The sequence below is a fragment of the Osmerus mordax genome, chromosome 7 (assembly GCF_038355195.1).
Source record: "Osmerus mordax isolate fOsmMor3 chromosome 7, fOsmMor3.pri, whole genome shotgun sequence".
Taxonomy (NCBI): Eukaryota; Metazoa; Chordata; class Actinopteri; order Osmeriformes; family Osmeridae; genus Osmerus; species Osmerus mordax.
The window spans coordinates 16,146,609-16,165,017 of NC_090056.1; the positions used below are offsets into that span (position 1 = coordinate 16,146,609).

Genomic DNA, 18,409 nt, shown 5'->3' on the forward strand with positions numbered 1-18,409 from the left:
TGAGTGTGTATAGGCCCATGTGCCAGGGTGAATTTACACCCTTTGAATATGATCCGCAGAATTCCCTTCCGCTTACTTCCCAACTGAATGGAATGTCATGAACTAACACATTACAAATGGGTACACACACACACCCAAGCACACACACACACACCCAAGCACACACACACACAGACTAGATTAGAAGGGAGCCAATGAGCCTTGTTATTGGGACTTAACCTACATTTTAAACACCTCTTACCCGAGAACATGAATGAAGCACTTTATTTCCTTGAAGTTACATGACATGTTTTTCATTAAAATCCAATAAAAAAGAAAAAACATTTTTTAATCACTATCATCGTGTACCACTCACCATGTATCACATTGTGTATCACTACTGTAATTTGACTAAATTGACACATTGTCAGTAACATACCTGTCCTGTATGATACATAAAGTAGCCTTGTTACTTTCAGGCCCCTTATACAACTAGTTGCCAAATTACCACAGCCCCGTCACTGTAATGTGTGGTTCATGCCATGCCCAGTATATAGCTGTATACACTGTTGTGTATGTACATATATATGGCTGTGCATAGGTTGATTGAAGTGCCAAATGGAATGTTCTTGTCTATCTCTGGTTGATGTCAGGCAGAGTGGCTATAGTTGCCATATTCACTTCACAGAGACTTAACTGTTTATGGATCCACATATTATTATTATCCACATATAGTTTAGTCTCTGACTCTACCTTCAGTATCTCTGTTTGCCTGACTCTGTCCCAAATGCTCTGTGTCCTCTGTCGAAATGCTGGATATCTGGACTCTCCAGGGTGATGCTAAGCAACGCAGCCATGTCATGGCAGCGGTTGTTGTCCTTGTCCTGGATGTAGATGTCTGTCTTCCTCATAGGGACACAGACAGACAGAAAGACAACTTCACAGATCACCAGCAGCAGCAGAAAGGCTGCAGTCCTGTCTGTTCCTGATACATATTACCTTATGGATGTTTCTAGATAAGAATGACCGTCCCATCCCAATTCTTCTTTACTTTCAAGTAGAAAGCAAGGAAACAATGGATCATAGACCAGAGAGGGGGAGAAAGGGAGAGATGTAGCCTGGAGCAGGATTTAATCCTCAGTCTCTATGGAGTTATATTGTGCAAATGTATGTAGAAACCACAGCCTAATAGTTGAAGTCTCTCACCTCCATCTCTGAGCAGCTGGGAGACCGGTGGCTTTCCAACCGGAGGTCCCAGGATAGTTTGCTTGCTTCTCAATGAGTCACAGATGTAGCTCCAGGCTCAGTTGGTGTGCTGTAGTCTGGTCTGGTCTGTACATAAAATTTGCCACACACGAATGGTTCCCTATTCATGTATCAGTCCTCCGTGCTCCCAGACACAGTCTCAGCGTGCAGGAGAGGTCAGTTCTCTCCCGGAAGACTCTAGTCTTGTTAGTAGACATTGCTAGAAGCAGCTGTCATCTCAACCATGAACGCTCAGACAGAGAGAACATTAGTCACTCTGAGGCCATTACTATCAGCACTGCAGTGGCAACCCATTTCCAAGACAGCAAGTACGTATTAAAATTATGATTTATAACAGACAAACTAACAGTGTTTCTGCTGCCGATCTTCAGACAGAGGATTCTTCGATGCCAAACCATGCCTTATGTTGTTTGTCTTAAATCTAGAGCCCGTTAGGTCTCATCATACCAGCCAAATGCTCAGATGCTCAGAGGGACAGTTCTGGGGGACAGCCACAGGGAATTCTGCTACCCATTAACATATGAGAAAACATACAATCAATTTGGAAATGGGTGAAAATTATTATTAACGTCAAAGAAAATAATTTCGGGAATGTAAAATCTATAAAACGACATTTGCACATTGTTGTAAAATAATCTTGCTAGCACTTTTAATCGTGTTAGAAGAACGATTTTTGTTTTGTTTTACATATTGTAAAATGAATCAGAGATTTATTTTGTGAAGGCTTTTATTTTGCTTATACATACAGTATAAAACATATATATATTGAATATCCTTGTGTGTTATATATACATTTAAAAAAAAAATCATGCAGTATATAATTTTGATGAGGGAGATTTCATATGGGAAGGGCATGTGTCACTGTGTCGCTGCGATGCAGTGCAGGACAAGCTTGTGAGTGATAACTGGAGGTATATTCGGGGTTAATACACAGAAAGGGAATTATTTTGATTTCAAATATCAAGTGCTCAAGTGTTAGATTTCTGTCTTAGATTACCTGTGTGTGTTTACATAATACATGTTTCTCCCTCAGACCACCCAGTGCTCAGAAAATCTGGAATAATTATTTTCAGAAAATATATTTTTGTTAAGTCTAAAAAACTTTTGAAAAGTTGATTATAAATCACAGGACATCCATTATGAGTTTGTAGAGTCCAGTAAAACTGACATTTAGAGGATATTTGATTGTACAGTTATTGGAATATTTTTTATAGTTTGTCTAGCATCAGACCCTCAAAACAAGATGTTAATTTAATCTCTTTCTCATCTTCCCAAATGCCTGATACCTCACATCTAAACACTTCTCTTAATTTGTCAATGTTAAAACCAGATGTCAACATTAGTCATGGTTTTGATACAGAAACTTGGATACAGACATAACATTTTATCCCCTTTGTTCTGTAACTATGTCTGCCTGTACAACTGTTGATAGTCAGATTAGAGTGAGATACTACGCCTGGTGGCAAGATAAACATGAGTTTAAAAGTGCCACTCCGAGGATTGTCTTTGGACCCGAAGTTAAGCACCAGGACCCAAAACACTGTTTATAGGATGGTTATTATAGTCAGACATTTTGAGTTGAAGATATTTCTGTCATAGATTCTAGCCTGGGTTGGTCTAAAGGTGAAAAATGTTAACTGTAGTAATTAAACGTAGGAAAAAAACTAAATGAAAATGTACATTACCAAAATCATATGTATGGTGTCATCTTTTGCGCTCTGCCAAATTATTCTTGACAGTATCTTTACTCCAAGAGATGAATATACTGTTTGACAGAGGGAAACCAGCGTAACCTAGTTAACAAAATCTTTATTTGAATGTATTGATCACCTTTTAATTGATGGTGTTTTTACAAATAAAACATTATTAAATTCTTTAAAACATATATTCTGTGCAAATACTGACCAACTAACCTGGTCACAATACAATTTTACTATACCCATGCAGTGCAAATAAACCCAACTTGAATGTTTTAGTCAAATGTGAACCAGCTAAGTAGATTGCAAGTTAACTAACAATTCACAGTTGAAGGACTTGTTTATTCTCACTGTGTGTGAGAATAACTCTTTAAGATTATCTTGATTATTGGTTTCTAATTAGCAGTTTAAATCAACATAAGAGACAACTGCAGGTCAAGTGATTGCTTTGGAAAAGGATACTGTCCAGAAAAGATATAATACCACTGTTAACTTCATTATCTAACTTTTATCATTGTGCTTTGTATCACGTGAGATGTAACTGCAGTCTACCATTCTTGATTCTAGAATAGAGATTAAAAAAACATGATTCTATGATTCTTAACAACTTTGACTGTAGAACCATGTTGATTGCCAGTGTTCATTCAGTGTTGACCCTCATGCTGTCTGAAGGGCTTCATGCTAACTAAGACCACTGTGATCCTGTGCTAAAACTACCCACTCACTCCACATCAAGTAACAAATGGCAATAAAACTAACTTTATGTTGAAACCTTGCTTTTGTTTTTCTTTTCTTTTCCTATGTGTATGCATGTCTGTTCAGAAGACATCTCCCTGCTGGCCTTGCCTCCCAGCCAGCTGAGCCAGGGAGGAGGAGAGAGGGAGGGAGGGTCAGATCAGGGAGGAGGGTCAGGTGGGGAATAGGAGAAGCAGCTCCAACCAGTTTTGATGGTAAATGCTGGTTAGTAGCGGCTGGACCGTGCAGCTGCCATATTACTGTAAGCTGGGGCTTCATAGCCGTGAAGTTAGGATCTATGTTTAGACAGCTGCCTCCCAGCAGCTCACAGACTATTTCTGTAGTCAGTAGCAGCCGCCTTGCTTTTGGCGTTCAGGTCCCCCACTGGCCCCTCCTCTACCTCAACCCAATGGCCCTCCGCTCCCTCTCTCTTCTCCCTCATCTAAGCTCTGCACCATCTCCTTACACCTTCATCACTCGTCCTAGACTCAACATCCATCCTTTCCTGCCCCTCTCCTCTCTTTATTACTCCACCCCGCACAACACCATCTTCTCCCTAACCCTGCCCCTTCTCCCTGCCCCTTAACCAACACCATCTTCTCCCTAACCCTGCCCCTTCTCCCTGCCCCTTAACCAACACCCATCCAGCCGTCTCCATCCTCTACCGTCTCAGGGTGTGGTTAGGCTATTTTTCAGCAGCCTGCTGATCGGCTGATAGGTTAACTGCAAGGCTATGGTTCCAGCCTAATCTCTATGATTATCAAATGGGTCGACAAGTAAATTAATACAACCTTTACCACTTTAAACAGTGGAAGAGAGTTGACTGTTTAAAGGGACATGCCACTCCTAAATAACATAGTACTCGCACTCCCACAAAGTGGTGCCACCAGGGAGGAATTACACTGATAAGTGCTGATAGGGTTTTCCACAGAAAAACACACCTTATCACAAAATGTTTTTGTGCAAATTGTGCAATCTGATCATATTATATTGCGTAATGGTTCCCTCTGAGGTAACCTGGGTGGGGCCTCCTACAAAGGTAACATATATTCCATGCTATGGAGACTATATTGTGAAACACACAATGTTGAGGATCTGAAGACATAAACCCACCACTCATGGTGATGTTCTTATCATTATAACCCTTACATTTACATTTAGCAGACGCTCTTATCCAGAGCGACTTACAGTAAGTACAGGGACATTCCCCCCTGAGGCAATTAGGGTGAAGTGCCTTGCCCAAGGACACAATGTAATTTAACACGGCTGGGAAGCTCTGTAAGCTGGGTGTCAACCTGCCCCCACCTCTCATATGCTAAAGTATGGAGTTTCTGGACAGACTGTCTACTTGATGGCTCTCACACCCCATTGTGTAAAGATTTGGTCTGATTTGTCTTGTGTATAAAGTGAATTGTAATGCATTGTTCTGTGGATTCTTCATCTCCTGAGACCTTCTCCTCAGCTCTGGCTTGTCCTACTCCTTCTCCTTCCTCACATCTTGCTTTCTATCTCTAGTTTACAATAATCATGGTAGTGTAGGTAAGAGTTAACCTTCATTTTGTAACATGTTTGCCTTGTAATTGATTTCATTCATTTGCAATGTTATTAAATGTGTATTTCATTTAACCTTTGACCATTCTTGCTCTGATTTAACCCATAGAGTCAAACAACTGTAATTCTATTTGTATTGGCATTATTTGGTTCATTCTAATACACTGTTCAGTTTCCCATCTTCCTTTAAACAATAGGGAATTTGTTTTGGTTGTTTGGCCAATATTTAACCCCCTACAGCTCCAACCCCAGTTGTAACCAACTGGATTCAACACATTAACCTGCTATGTTCTATTAGAATCAGATGTGCTTAATGAGTGTTGGAGCGAAAACTGATAGGAAGGCAGCTCTCCAGGAACAGGGTCGGAGGCTTTGCATAACATTAATCAAATCAGGATCAATAGCCTGTCATTCCTTTGGTTGAAACATCCTGCTGATTCATGAAGAAACTTCGAGAGCCTGACGGCACTTCTCATCATTCATCTTCATGTGATTAATGGTCAGCAATAACAGTGTGATGAAAGTGTAACAACATAATAACAGTGTAACAACAAAAACACCACAATAACAACATAATCACAGTGTAATAATAGTGTAATACCATAATAACAGTGTAACAACAGTGTCTTCCCAATGTAATAACATAATAGTGTAATAGCAGTGTAACAACAGTGCAGAGATAGCAAAAGTACACACATCCTTCACTCAAGTAGAAGTACAGATACAGATGTTTAAAATGACTGATAAAAGTTGAAGAACTGACAATTCTTTTTCGCTCAATTTAAAGTACTGACATATACTTAAGTAAAAAGTAGCCATTACTGCTACCTGTTTTAGTGTCACGCTGGTAACTAGACCTAACCTATTAATACAAAATGACACTATAGACATGCAGCGCATTTGCTAGGAATCCTTTTAAACGCTGACAATATCAAACATCTCCCTCATATATGGGTGATCAGAAATGTCTCTATTCTCAGTCATGTCGACATTGTTAACTCTCATCCATAATGTTAGCCATTCTTGTACCTTCTGCCTTGCTCCATTGTAGCTTCGTAGACTAGCTTACGTTTGTTGTGCGTGATAGCCCAAAAAAAAAAAAAAATGCCATTACGAGAAATAATATTGATTATGTCACCAAATAAAGAACTAAAGTAACTACTAAAACTAAAGTAACAAGCCTGGTTTGAAAATGTAAGAAGTAGAAAGTACAGATATTGGTGTAAAATCTTTGACGAGTGAAAGTAGAAAGTTGTCAGAAAAATAAATTGTGAAGTACTGATACCAGAAAAAATATACTTAAGTACAGTTACAAAGTATTTGTACTTCATTACTTCCCATTTCTGAATCTATGAATTAACACCACTCCGTGATGCACAACCATAATGTTTTATTGTACAACTTCTTTATGTGCTTGTGGCCCAGTTCTGACTGAGAGAACACTTCCATTCTGCAGGAATGGAAGTGTTCCATTCTGCAGGAATTACAACTTTATTTAGAAAAACAAATGTATTCCACAAAACAAGTAGTGACAAAGGACAGAAGGAAATCGCACGTGATGATGACATCACCATTTCATTCCAGGCTACTGAATGATCCATCAGTGATCACTCTTTAACCCTTGTGCTGCCTTCGGGTCACATGACCCAAAGGTTCATAACAAACCATCGTTGTGTTTACCCAATTTCACCCAATACAAAAACAAATAAAATTAATTTTCTTTTAACCTTTGCAATGTGGAGGGTCTGAGACAGCCCAACGGTTAAAAGAAAAGGCTTCACTTTTATGTGGTAAATTTGTTGCAATACGACGGTGGGTCACAATGACTAATGGGTCAGAATGACCCGAAGATAACACAAAGGTTAAATGAGTGGATTCTTGGTGCAGCCAGGTAACTCTAGATGTTAGGAGGCTGTTGTACTAGCACCTGTCTCTACCCTTCAGGACTGAGCTCCTTGTGTAACTCTCGACAGTCGAACAGCCGGCCTCCCATTCACTCAGAGCATGACAGACCCTGACACTGGCCCAAAATACAGTTTATACTGGGGGCTACAATTCATGATACAATTCCTCAGATGACCCACATGGCAGTACTTTCAGCAGATGTGATTCCTGGTTCCTACTCACCCTGGCTGGACTGGGGCAGCCTACACAAGCTAGATACACTTCTGTGTACACTGATGAAGCTAAACACACAACAGGCATGCAAGCCGAGCTACAGGGTCCATTAAACAAATTCAATCTGACTAAACTATCCAAGCACAGCAATATTGGGCAGGCCTCAACTTTAACCTCAAACTTAACTACAATAAACTAATATTAAGAGCAGGTGGTCTATTTAATGAACAAAACTGATCCTACAGATTCCTGGGCTAGCCAGTGTGCGGACTCATTATCCACTCATGGAGTTAGGCAGAGCCTGTACTATATTGTGTTAGGATAGTCTAGTGTACACACGCATACAGATGGTTCCTACAGTTAACAATTTAAAAAAAAATGTTAGTAGGTCACACTGGAGGGAAAAATCAGTAAAGAGACAGTCTCAGATATCTTCCAACCATTTAATAAACAATCTTTGACATTTTTTGGACAGATCAGACTTTACATTACACAGTTCAGTGTCTAACACGACACCTGACAGTTTCTCGTGAGATGCCGTCCAGTTAGAATGAAGCCAAAGATGGCCGCTATATGTGACAAGTCAGAATCTGACTTGTGAGAATCTGACTTGTGAGAATCTGACTTGTGAGAATCTGAAAGCAGCCCAGAGTGGAGCTGCAGCGAGCCGTGGCATGAGAGCCTGGTACACAGGTCACTTCCTGCGGGTCCAGAAGAGCAGCAGGAAAAACAGCCGCTTGACGCCATGCTTCTATTGAGGAGAGGCCTAACCTTAAAACTGACCCAATCGAAGACCGCCAAAGTTGTCAGTGAGAGGATTGACAATGCCAGTAAACCGTCAAACAGTGCAGCACAAAGCTAGGGGCTTCTGTCCCTCAAGACATTGTAGCAGGACGCAGAGGAAGTGAGCTGCTGACAGGATATTGGCTGCAGCACACCATCGGAATGAAGCAAGAGCATAATAAGATTACTATTATGAATATTGAAAATCTACATTCACACAAAGCCCAAAAAGATGGACGAAAAAAACACTGAGTAGGGACGTTTCCATAGATAACTCAAATAAAACAATCTGTGTTTCTGAGACCTCCCCTAAAGCATATCCAATCCCACCGTGCCCCTTAACACGTAGAAGCACACATATGCACCATTGAGTCACTCCGCCTGGCCTCCACAAGCAAAAAACATAAGGCAACGTAAACCTTTTAATTGCAGAAAACAAGATATATTCCAAGAAAGGAAAACGGTGATATAAACCGTGACGGAAAAAACGAGAAGCCAAGCTTCCTAACTGTCATCACACTCGCACCCCCCTCTTCACTTTTAACTTGTGGTCCTTTCTCTACAGACAGACAAGATTTTATATTACAATGAACTTCTAAGCACCAGAACAAAAAGGCTGACTCACATTCCTCCTGCTCTGAACGGGATTCCCTCTAGTAATGGGACATTGTCAGTTACAAATGGTTAAAAAAACCCTCAAAATAACAGCTTTCACAGATAAAGAAGTGAATTATAAAACTCTGAAGCAGTCCAAGTGGTCAGAATGACAGCTTCCCCTTCAAATCCTGGGTAATTAGAACCCAGTGATTTTCACAGATCAGAAAGTGAAGGTGGTATGAATGTTGTTGACAGTATTGGTGATGATGAAGAATAATACAGGAATTGTTCATCTTCCTCATTAGTTGGATTTCTTGTCCTGCTGATCATCAATGCAGGCCTTGGAGGGGGGGGGATACAAACAGGGGGGGGGGGGGGAGAAAAGGAGAGACAAGTTTAGTAGGGGTGGGAATGTTTTGGTACCTCACAATTTGATTCTTGTGGTCACGATTCGATTCGACTTACTTACTTACGATTCGATTAAAAATCGATTCAAGATAAAAAGAATAAAATAAAATAATAATTTGTGAATCGTTGTGAATTGCTAGAAGACTGAATCGCCCACCCCTAAAGTTTAGATACACAGTTTAAAAGGTATGTTCTTCTGATTTGCTTCCAAGTGATACAGAAGAGAGTTTGACCTTGAGGGAGGGAACACTTCCAAAAAGGTCAACCTTCAAAACATGCTACTGTAGCAGATAGTTTTCAGAGCAGGCTAACACAGCAGGCTCACAAACTAGCATATGTTGACTAGCATGTTAGGCTACCTAGCAGAAGTGCTAGCATAACAGGGGAGTACATGTGGGGAGAAACATGTCCACAGCACATGCACTAGAACACCTGTTGACATTTGCATTGCTTGCCAAATACAAAAACTGTAAATAAAACAAATATACACATGCTATTCTAGGAATTGTGCAAAGTGTGTGTGTGTGTGTGTGTGTTCAAGAGTTCGTTTTTGTGTGTGCATGCGTGCTGAGTGATAGAAATGCAACACCTATTTTACGTAGGAGATTTATGGTGTTGTGTCAAACTGATACTGTAAGCAAACTCTCTTCATTCATGTCGTGCTTCCAGCATGGCTGATCCCGCCCCCACTAAAGGCCAAACGGAGGAAGGTGCTGGGGAAAGCTTACTTGATGAGGTATAGGGTATGCTGCTCAAACCTATGTGGGTTTATATTAGAGAGACTGTGTGTGTGTGTGTGTGTGTGTGTGAGAGAGAGAGGGACTGTGTGTGTGTGTTTGTGAGAGAGAGGGACTGTGTGTGTGTGTGTGTGTGTGAGAGAGAGGGACTGTGTGTGTGTGTGTGTGTGTGTGTGAGAGAGGGACTGTGTGTGTGTGTGTGTGAGAGAGAGGGACTGTGTGTGTGTGTTTGTGAGAGAGAGGGATGTGTGTGTGTAAATGTGAGGTGGACTTGAGCACCAACCTGCAGCTTGGAGTGTTCCTCCAGTAGGCGGTCGTACTCCACAGTCAGGTTCCCCGCCTGTTTCTTCATAGCTTTCACATCACTGTCAGACTTCTGCAGGGCTGTTCACACGCACAAGTATTATTAATATGAACATTTCATCCTTGCCCTGCGCGCACACACAGGTGTTGGCAGTCACCTTTCTTGGTGGCATCCAGCTCCTCTTTCAGTGACTTGACCTCGGTCTTCAGAGTCTTGTTCTCCTCTTCCACTCCTCCTCCCCCTGATCCCTTCTTCCCCACCTCCGGAATGTCAACACCAGCATCACGCAGCTTCTACACACACACACACACACACACACACACACACACACACACACACACACACACACACACACACACACACACACACACACACACACACACACACACAAAGAGATGGAGGACAATCATCAATGTTATTATTAAATAACCAGCATGCTTTATTGCAACCAATGGTGATGGAGGTGGATGGATGGTGTGGACTAACATAGGTAGATCCCTGCAGCTTAACGGCTCCTGTAAGCAGATAGCCATCTGTCCTTATCTAGGGTGGGCTTAGAGTCCACCCTAGATAAGGACACTGTAGGTAAGCTGCTACTGGAGCCCCCACCCACCCATCAATCTAAGGAGTCAGGTGGCTGAGCGGTGAGGGAGTCGGGCTAGTAATCCGAAGGTTGCCAGTTCGATTCCCGGTCATGCCAACTGACGTTGTGTCCTTGGGCAAGACACTTCACCCTACTTGCCTCGGGGGAATGTCCCTGTACTTACTGTAAGTCGCTCTGGATAAGAGCGTCTGCTAAATGACTAAATGTAAATCAATCCACACAAACACGCACACACCCACACACACACTCAGGAAAGTACCCGACAGTTTAGCCTTATGAAGAAGTCTTCTATGATTAGTTCCACATCCTTGGAAAACCACGGTGGGTCCAGTCATACAAGCAGCACCACATCACCCAGAGAGGAGGCAGACTAGCTGTGAGTCATCAGATCAGCACGACAGGCTGATGCACGCACACACACAAAAAGTATAAGCAAAGGTTGAAACAGTTCTCGGTGTAATAGCTCATGTTAAATCTTGCATCTTGGTGATGTTATATCTCGTCTGTTTGGGAGAAGATGACAGCTTGGTTCATTTGTCTCTCTGTCTGACTCATCTAAACAGCCTCAATACAACAATGTATTGATCCTGCGGTGTGTGACACACACACACACACACACACACAGGGAGTGGTGACTCCAACATGCACACACATGCTTGAGTATTTGCGGACTCCCTCTCTGCTTTCCTCCCATCCTGCTGTCCTTCCTCAGAAGACGACCTGGGCCCATCAGCCATCTCAACCGGGGGCCAAGAGCTCAGCCCGGTCCTGGGGTCCGGTCAGGGACCTGGGCAGGAGCCCCATCTGCTCTGCATGTTTTAATACTGGGGATATTTTGTGGAGGAAACCCAGGACCACAGGACATGCTAACTAGAATGCAGGACCTTTTTGCCGTGAGGCAACAGAGCAAGGCACCGTGCCACCATACCATACCTCTACGGAACACACAGTTCTGCATTGTATTCCATCTACGGAACACACAGTTCTGCGGTGTGTTCCATCTACGGAACACACAGTTCTGCGGTGTGTTCCATCTACGGAACACACAGTTCTGCGGTGTGTTCCATCCACAGGACCCAGTTTAGTTGTTTGTTCTAGAAAGGTGTACCCCAGCAGACGGTGGCTGAGATCGCCGAGGAGACTCACAGTAACTATGTCAACATGCTGCTGATGCTCCTACACACACACACTCTGACATCATCACAAATCTACACACACACACGCACACTCACTCACCACGGGACCAATAGCCAGAAAGACAGCTATTAACCAGTAGCACAGTGACACGAACAGCGCAGAGGTAAAAGACAGGATAATTAGGGGCCAGGGCCGAGGATAGCTCGATGGGTCAGCCTGGTAGTTGCTAGCTGCAGACCCAGAAGCTGGGCAGAGATAACTGTACCTTTCTAAACACACGTCTGGGCCTGCATGGAGTCAGGGAACACATGAAGCGAATGATTCGTTCCTGCTCCCTTCCTGGGTCAGACGGGAGCCTCAAAAGGTAGCATGCCATCCCGGTGAAACACTTCCTAGTAGCTTTCCATAAACACGTTAACGTGAGCAGACCTAGAAACCTAGAGGACAGCAGCCTGCGTCAGGGCATCCTGGATGTCAGTCTGCTTCTGGCAGTCTGCTTCTGGCAGCAGGCAGGCGGAGGGGGGCGCTTATGGAGAAGGATGAGGCCATGTGGCCATCCTGGACAGGCGAGCGCACTCACGTGCACACTGGCAGGTGACATGCACATTCACGTGCACGCTGACCTTCAAGGCATGGGTTCACGCCCCATATCGACGTTTGAATTATCGCCCTGTCACATCGGGGCGGTGGAGGTGGACACGCGCGCAAACACAGACAGACAAGACACACAGGGTGAATTACATACTAATATATATATATATATATATATATATCATTGTCTCAAATCGCAACAAACTGGTTGAAAATACTGTGCAAATGTTTCATTAGCATTATGTGTCGGATGGAGGAAGTTCAGATGATTTCAACCATTCCTGACATCCTTGACCCCTTTCCTCAGCAGACAGGTCATCAGTGTCAGGCCTATCGACCAGCAGACAGGCCTGTCTGAGGAGTGTCTCCTGCCTGGCTGGGCCCTGTCCTGTCTCCTGCAGCAGGAAGACTGGCGCCCCCCTGTGGCAGCTGTGTTCATATACTACCTCCCCCCCCCTCTAAAATTCTCTTTACTTGTCTTTCGGCCACATGGCCCTGAAATACAGACTTGCAGGACAACCGCAACTCCCACAAGCCCCCACTCAGCAGGTACCTCCTGCAGCTTGTCGTTCTCCTCCATGTACTTCCTGGCGGCGTCGCTGGCGCTCTCTGCCTGCTTCTTGAACGCCTCGTTGGATGCCATCATGGTGGCCTGCTGGGACAGGAGGGTGGCCAGACGTCTCAGTAGCCTGGGGGAGCAGAGGGAGGGAGGGTGTCACAACAGGGAGGTCATTCTAACTGACGCGTTCTGTGGAGTAAGGCCATGGTGTTTGAGTAAAGTAGGTATTATGCTTTCTGTCTTGGATCAGGAAAGAACATTTTGCTCAGAACAATCTGGCCATGACAAGCTACAACATAGGGGACAGCTCAGTGACTAAAGGCCAGCAGTTCTGACTTGAAAGGTTAAAGTCCAATAGGGCCACATCTGACATTACAGCTCATCCCTGTGGCTGGACCACGTCTTAAATTACAATAAGAATAAGCTTCTAGGAACTCTTGATGTTTTGAACTTACCAAGGATGATGACCCCTGCAGAAAGGCTACAGTATTAATAACACTGTTAACATATTTGCCAGTTCTTTTTATATTTAAACCTTGTCATCAAAAAACAACAAGACTAGTTTGAGAGCCTTACTTGGCTGGTACAAAAGCCAAGAGCTAAAGACCTATTTTATCTCAGCCTTATCACAGACCGTATCACAGACCGTATCACAGACCGTATCACAGAGGTTTCACAGTATCTGGGACACAGAAAGGACCTGCCTGGCAGGGATGTGCACTCAGCTGTAATGTAATAAGTCCCATAACGTGACAGTCCTCACTCATCATACTGCACCTAATATAGAAGCAGAAGGGCTCCCTGTGACTACTTGTACAGTGTATATCCTCTACACTTCAGCTACAAAGTCACCCTGCAGGGGGCTGGGGGATCGGGGGCAGAGGCTGGGGGATCGGGGGCAGAGGCTGGGGGTGAGGGGGCAGAGGCTGGGGGTGAGGGCTTGGGAGCTGGCACAGGAGTAGTTCCTGTTCTACAGTTACCCTCCTCTCAGACTGACAAACTGGGCTAATGAGTCAAGCTCGCTTGTCTGCTTTCTTTGCAATAAAACCCTGGGCTGCTACAGGAACAGAGGAGCCAAGATCTTAATGAACCACTACAGGGTACAGACGTGTACAAATGAATGGCCTACCACAGACCTGGCTCAGTAGCAGGTAGCATTAGCATGTGTAGCATTGAACCAGTCTCCTACAGAACACCAACACCAACCTACCAGGAGTGATGGATGAGTGGCTTAGCAGACGTCAGTGGGAAGACATGAATACACCAGCTTCAGCCCACCAAACACGGGCTGGCACTGGCCAGCGGCCACATACATTTACTAAATCTGTACCCCGGGGACATGTAGCTTGCATTTGAAATGTCCCACATGTCTTAGTGTCTTAGAGCTTCTTTATAAAGACCCAGAACATGTAGTGTTGATGCTGATGCTCACAGATTCCATCTTGTATGAGTAGGCGTTCCTAACACCAGGACTGGCAGTGGAACCTGACCTGGCCCTGGCCTACAGACTGTGTGACATCTATCTAGCCCAGGTCTATATTTAACTCATCACCAGTTGCTGATCACATGCTGCCTGGCTGTTCAGTCCCCAGCTGTCCTGATGGTTACCAGGACAAACACCCAAAACAGGAAACCTGGCTTGGAAACCATGACCCCTACATAGCTGTAGTAGTTCAGAGACCCTCTACATTTTCTCTAGCTGAGCCGAGACAGAACCCCTGGGCCAATCTCAGCCCTAGCCTCAGACAGGCCCTGGCTTCAACAGTGGAGTAACAACACACAGTTGTAGTAACCAGCCCAGGCTCGTCCGGGCTCTAAGAATAGCCTGCCATTCAGAGGAATACCTCAGCCTCCCAGTATGGCCAAGATATGCAGACTGGACACCATTACAACAGACCTATGACAACAGACCACTATGAACCAATTAGTGGCATCGTCAGTGTGCTCAACCAATCCGGTTCGCTCAGGCTTTACACTTCTGAGGGGACTTGAATGGAAAATGTCAATCTCTCTCACACACCCTTCCCCCAGCAGGCATTCTTTCCATCCCTACTGTAACTGTTACACGATGCAGATGACAGACGACCCAACACAGGAAAAAGAACCAGGCATGCATCTAGTACTCAACAGACCAACAGACCAGTTCCAGCTTTGAGACACAACAGCCAATGCCGTCATTAGCAGTTTTACATTGGTTGTTAAACTGCCACTTAACAAGGAAAGTTTTATAAACAGAGAAAGCAGTCTCAATATAAGCGTTTCATTCAAAACCATTTTATCTGTTTTATGTGACCCTGGCGGCCTCAGCCTCTTATCAGCTGTTACGCATTCCAGTAATTCTCAAAATAACGCTAATGCAACAGTTAGCACAACTACCAAAAACAGTAACGATAAGTGACTTTTGATGGCAAATTCCACAGGTCAGTGGCAATAGGTCAGAGATTATAAGAAACGGTAGTCTAGTTCCCTGAGGGTATATGAGGGAAGCTCAGGTCTTAGAACACTTTGGTGTGGTAGTGCCTGAAGTCACATGTTCCAACATTCTGAAACACACGACATTCCATGACAGGGCAGCAAGCTGAGGCCACATTCTAGAACTGAACCAGTGGAAGAGGAGAGACGCGTGTTGGTGGAGAAGAAATGCATGAGTATCGACGCAGGGATGGTGAGAGGAGGAGGGTAGAGAGGTGGATGGAGGGGGCAGGGGGTCAGGGGGCACCTCCAGGTGGAGAGGTGGACGGAGGGGTCAGGGGGCACCTACAGGCAGAGCAGCAGAGCGAAGCCGGCAATGTACTCGTTCCTCTGGGCTCTGAACAGCTTCATGTGGATGTGCTCGATGGCCACGGGGTTGTTGGTCAGGTCCACCTTCTCTGTCACGCTGTACTTCCTCACCTCTCGGAACGCATCTACACACATGGAGAACACAGATCGTCAACACGAGGAACCTAGAACATGTCTTAGAGGCCTTCACACACAGCAGACAGACATCCTGATGGCAGCCTATACTGCAGGCATCAAGAGAAGGAAAGTTCCAGCAGTATCTTACAGGAAACAGAAGGGCACCATTCGTCTACAGATGCCTTAACATTTAATCTGTTAAAGACATTCTTCCATGGCTCACTGGCAGGCCCTCTTGGTTATATATATGTCTGGAATGCTGGCTCCTTAGGGATTGGCTGGTTAAAAGACTGGTGAGTCACCAGGCAGCACCTACCAATGAGCAGGAACACCAGGATGGCTATGGCCACCATGAACCAGCTGTTGCCATAGTTAGCAATGGCCTGCAGAAGCCGAGACTTGAAGATCTTACTCCATCTGGGAACACAAAAACATGGGAGGAAGAAGATGGAGGTCAGGGGCATGAAGTGCCAGGCTATCTTACATGTACACACAAGCTGTCCAATGCACCCACCCTAGAGCTAGCAATTATGTCATTACACGAGAAAACAACAATGACAATGACTAACTCGATGACTTTCCATCTTTGTAAATAACTGGTGCCCTGGTATGGCAGGAGCCTTGTAGTGTGTACTTGTAATGTGTTTGTTTATAGATCCTGGTTCTGTAAGGACAGTCATAAGACCACACATCCGTAGTCAATCAAGAAACTACATTTTCTACATGTTGGCTGACAGACTGCTGTGGACACTGGAGAAATACCAAACATCTGTGTCCATGGATACGGTGTGTTTGGAATGCACCACAATGGAGTCATCCAAAGAGACTGTCTTCATAGACCGGAAACCGCACAAACACAAGGGTTAAGGACAGAGACCAGGGCATGGCCAGAGTAGTCAATCCACCCCAGACCAGAACAGACAGCCGGCCAGGGGGAGGAGGCCAGGCCAGGGACAGTAGGCCAGGCCAGGGCTCACCTCTTGGGGGAGATGAATGGTATACAGAGCAGGAGGACAAAGAAGACCTCAGCGTAGAGGAAGGTGGCTACGGCTGTCCATTGGAGGCTCATCCTCAAGGCAGGGAGAGGCTGCAGGTACAGATACCATGGCAAAGATGTTATTGACAAATCCTTATTAATCTACTCACAGATGTGTCAGTAACACTGAATTTTTAGGTAATCAAACAAAATATTTCCTGACTGGACCAGATAGCCTGACCAAAGTTGCATATAAAGCATAAATACACAAACCTAGTCTATACTGAATATGAAAGAATCTTTAAAACATCACTGGGTTTCCAATCCCACTGGTTCTTATTTATGTAGCGATTGAGACATCAGTGTACTTGCATCACAGGCACTATGCTCTTGCTAAAAGCTTTATCAGTGAGGGGCATGGACCCGTACACACTAACCTCTGACCGAGTAACAGATAAGGAATAGAAAGACATCTTATGGCGACAGCAAAGAAGTGTTTGAGCAGCACTCCCAGTGCCCGAGCTATCTTGTGATTATGATGTAACCATGAGAAGTAGCTCTTGCTGCTTGACTCCCCCTAGCTCCCGCATTCCTCTGACGGGGTTAAAGGAAATTGAGCAACAGCTCCATCTCACGTCAGCAGGGACCAGTACCACTCAGGTCCTGGTTCTCATCCTCCTTACCGGTTGAGTTATTAACATTACTGAATAAATCGATGACATGGTAGGAAAGATAACTATGTCAAGCAGCAAGCTAACCCTAACTACTTTAATGTTAGCTGGCTATCAGGCTAACTTGAAGGGTGTCAGGTGGCTGAGCGGTTAGGGAAGCGGGCTAGTAATCTGAAGGTTGCCAGTTCGATTCCCCGGCTGTGAAAAATGACGTTGTGTCCTTGGGCAAGGCACTTCACCCTACTTGCCTCGGGGAGAATGTCCCTGTACTTACTGTAAGTCGCTCTGGATAAGAGCGTCTGCAAAATGACTAAATGTAAACTTCCCCCAGCCAGCTACCTATAATGTAGCCAGTTAAATTTCCTACCACGTAGCTTAAAAGTACTAAGCTAGCTAGATGTCGTCATGCCATACAGATAACAAGATACTATTAAACCTTATCTAGCTTCACATTATTCATATTTAATGTCTATTGTTTTAAATCCAACCGTTTAGTTGAGTACTAGATAGCTAACTAGCTAGCACACACCGATGACGTGTGTTTAGTCAAGAGTAGAAACTAGCCAGCTTCCGACTCGCACCATAATAACGATGTGACCACGTTAGTATGTTTCTAGCTAGCTACGCATTTAACTCATAATAAAGGAAGAGGCTATTGGCAATACTCACCTAGAATAATACGGGATTATTGCACGGCACCGAGTAGTTCGTCACAAGCCACAGCTCTGCGCTGAAACAAACTGTCAAAAACTTAGCTAATAGCTATGTTATTTTTCCTGCAATAGACTTCCGGTTTCC

The 18,409-nt window shown here is 44.3% G+C and overlaps 1 protein-coding gene across 1 annotated transcript; it reads right to left on the reverse strand.

Annotated features, from left to right (window-relative positions):
- Positions 1-8,887: 8,887 nt before the first annotated feature.
- Positions 8,888-18,409, reverse strand: bcap31 (B cell receptor associated protein 31). The gene is made up of 8 exons (XM_067240092.1): positions 18,281-18,409; positions 16,942-17,051; positions 16,281-16,381; positions 15,828-15,972; positions 13,061-13,196; positions 10,333-10,468; positions 10,155-10,255; positions 8,888-9,066 (listed from the first exon to the last, which is right to left on the reverse strand). The coding sequence occupies exons 2-8, from the start codon at positions 17,031-17,033 to the stop codon at positions 9,028-9,030; spliced, it is 750 nt and encodes a 249-aa protein (XP_067096193.1). The 5' UTR covers positions 17,034-17,051; positions 18,281-18,409; the 3' UTR covers positions 8,888-9,027.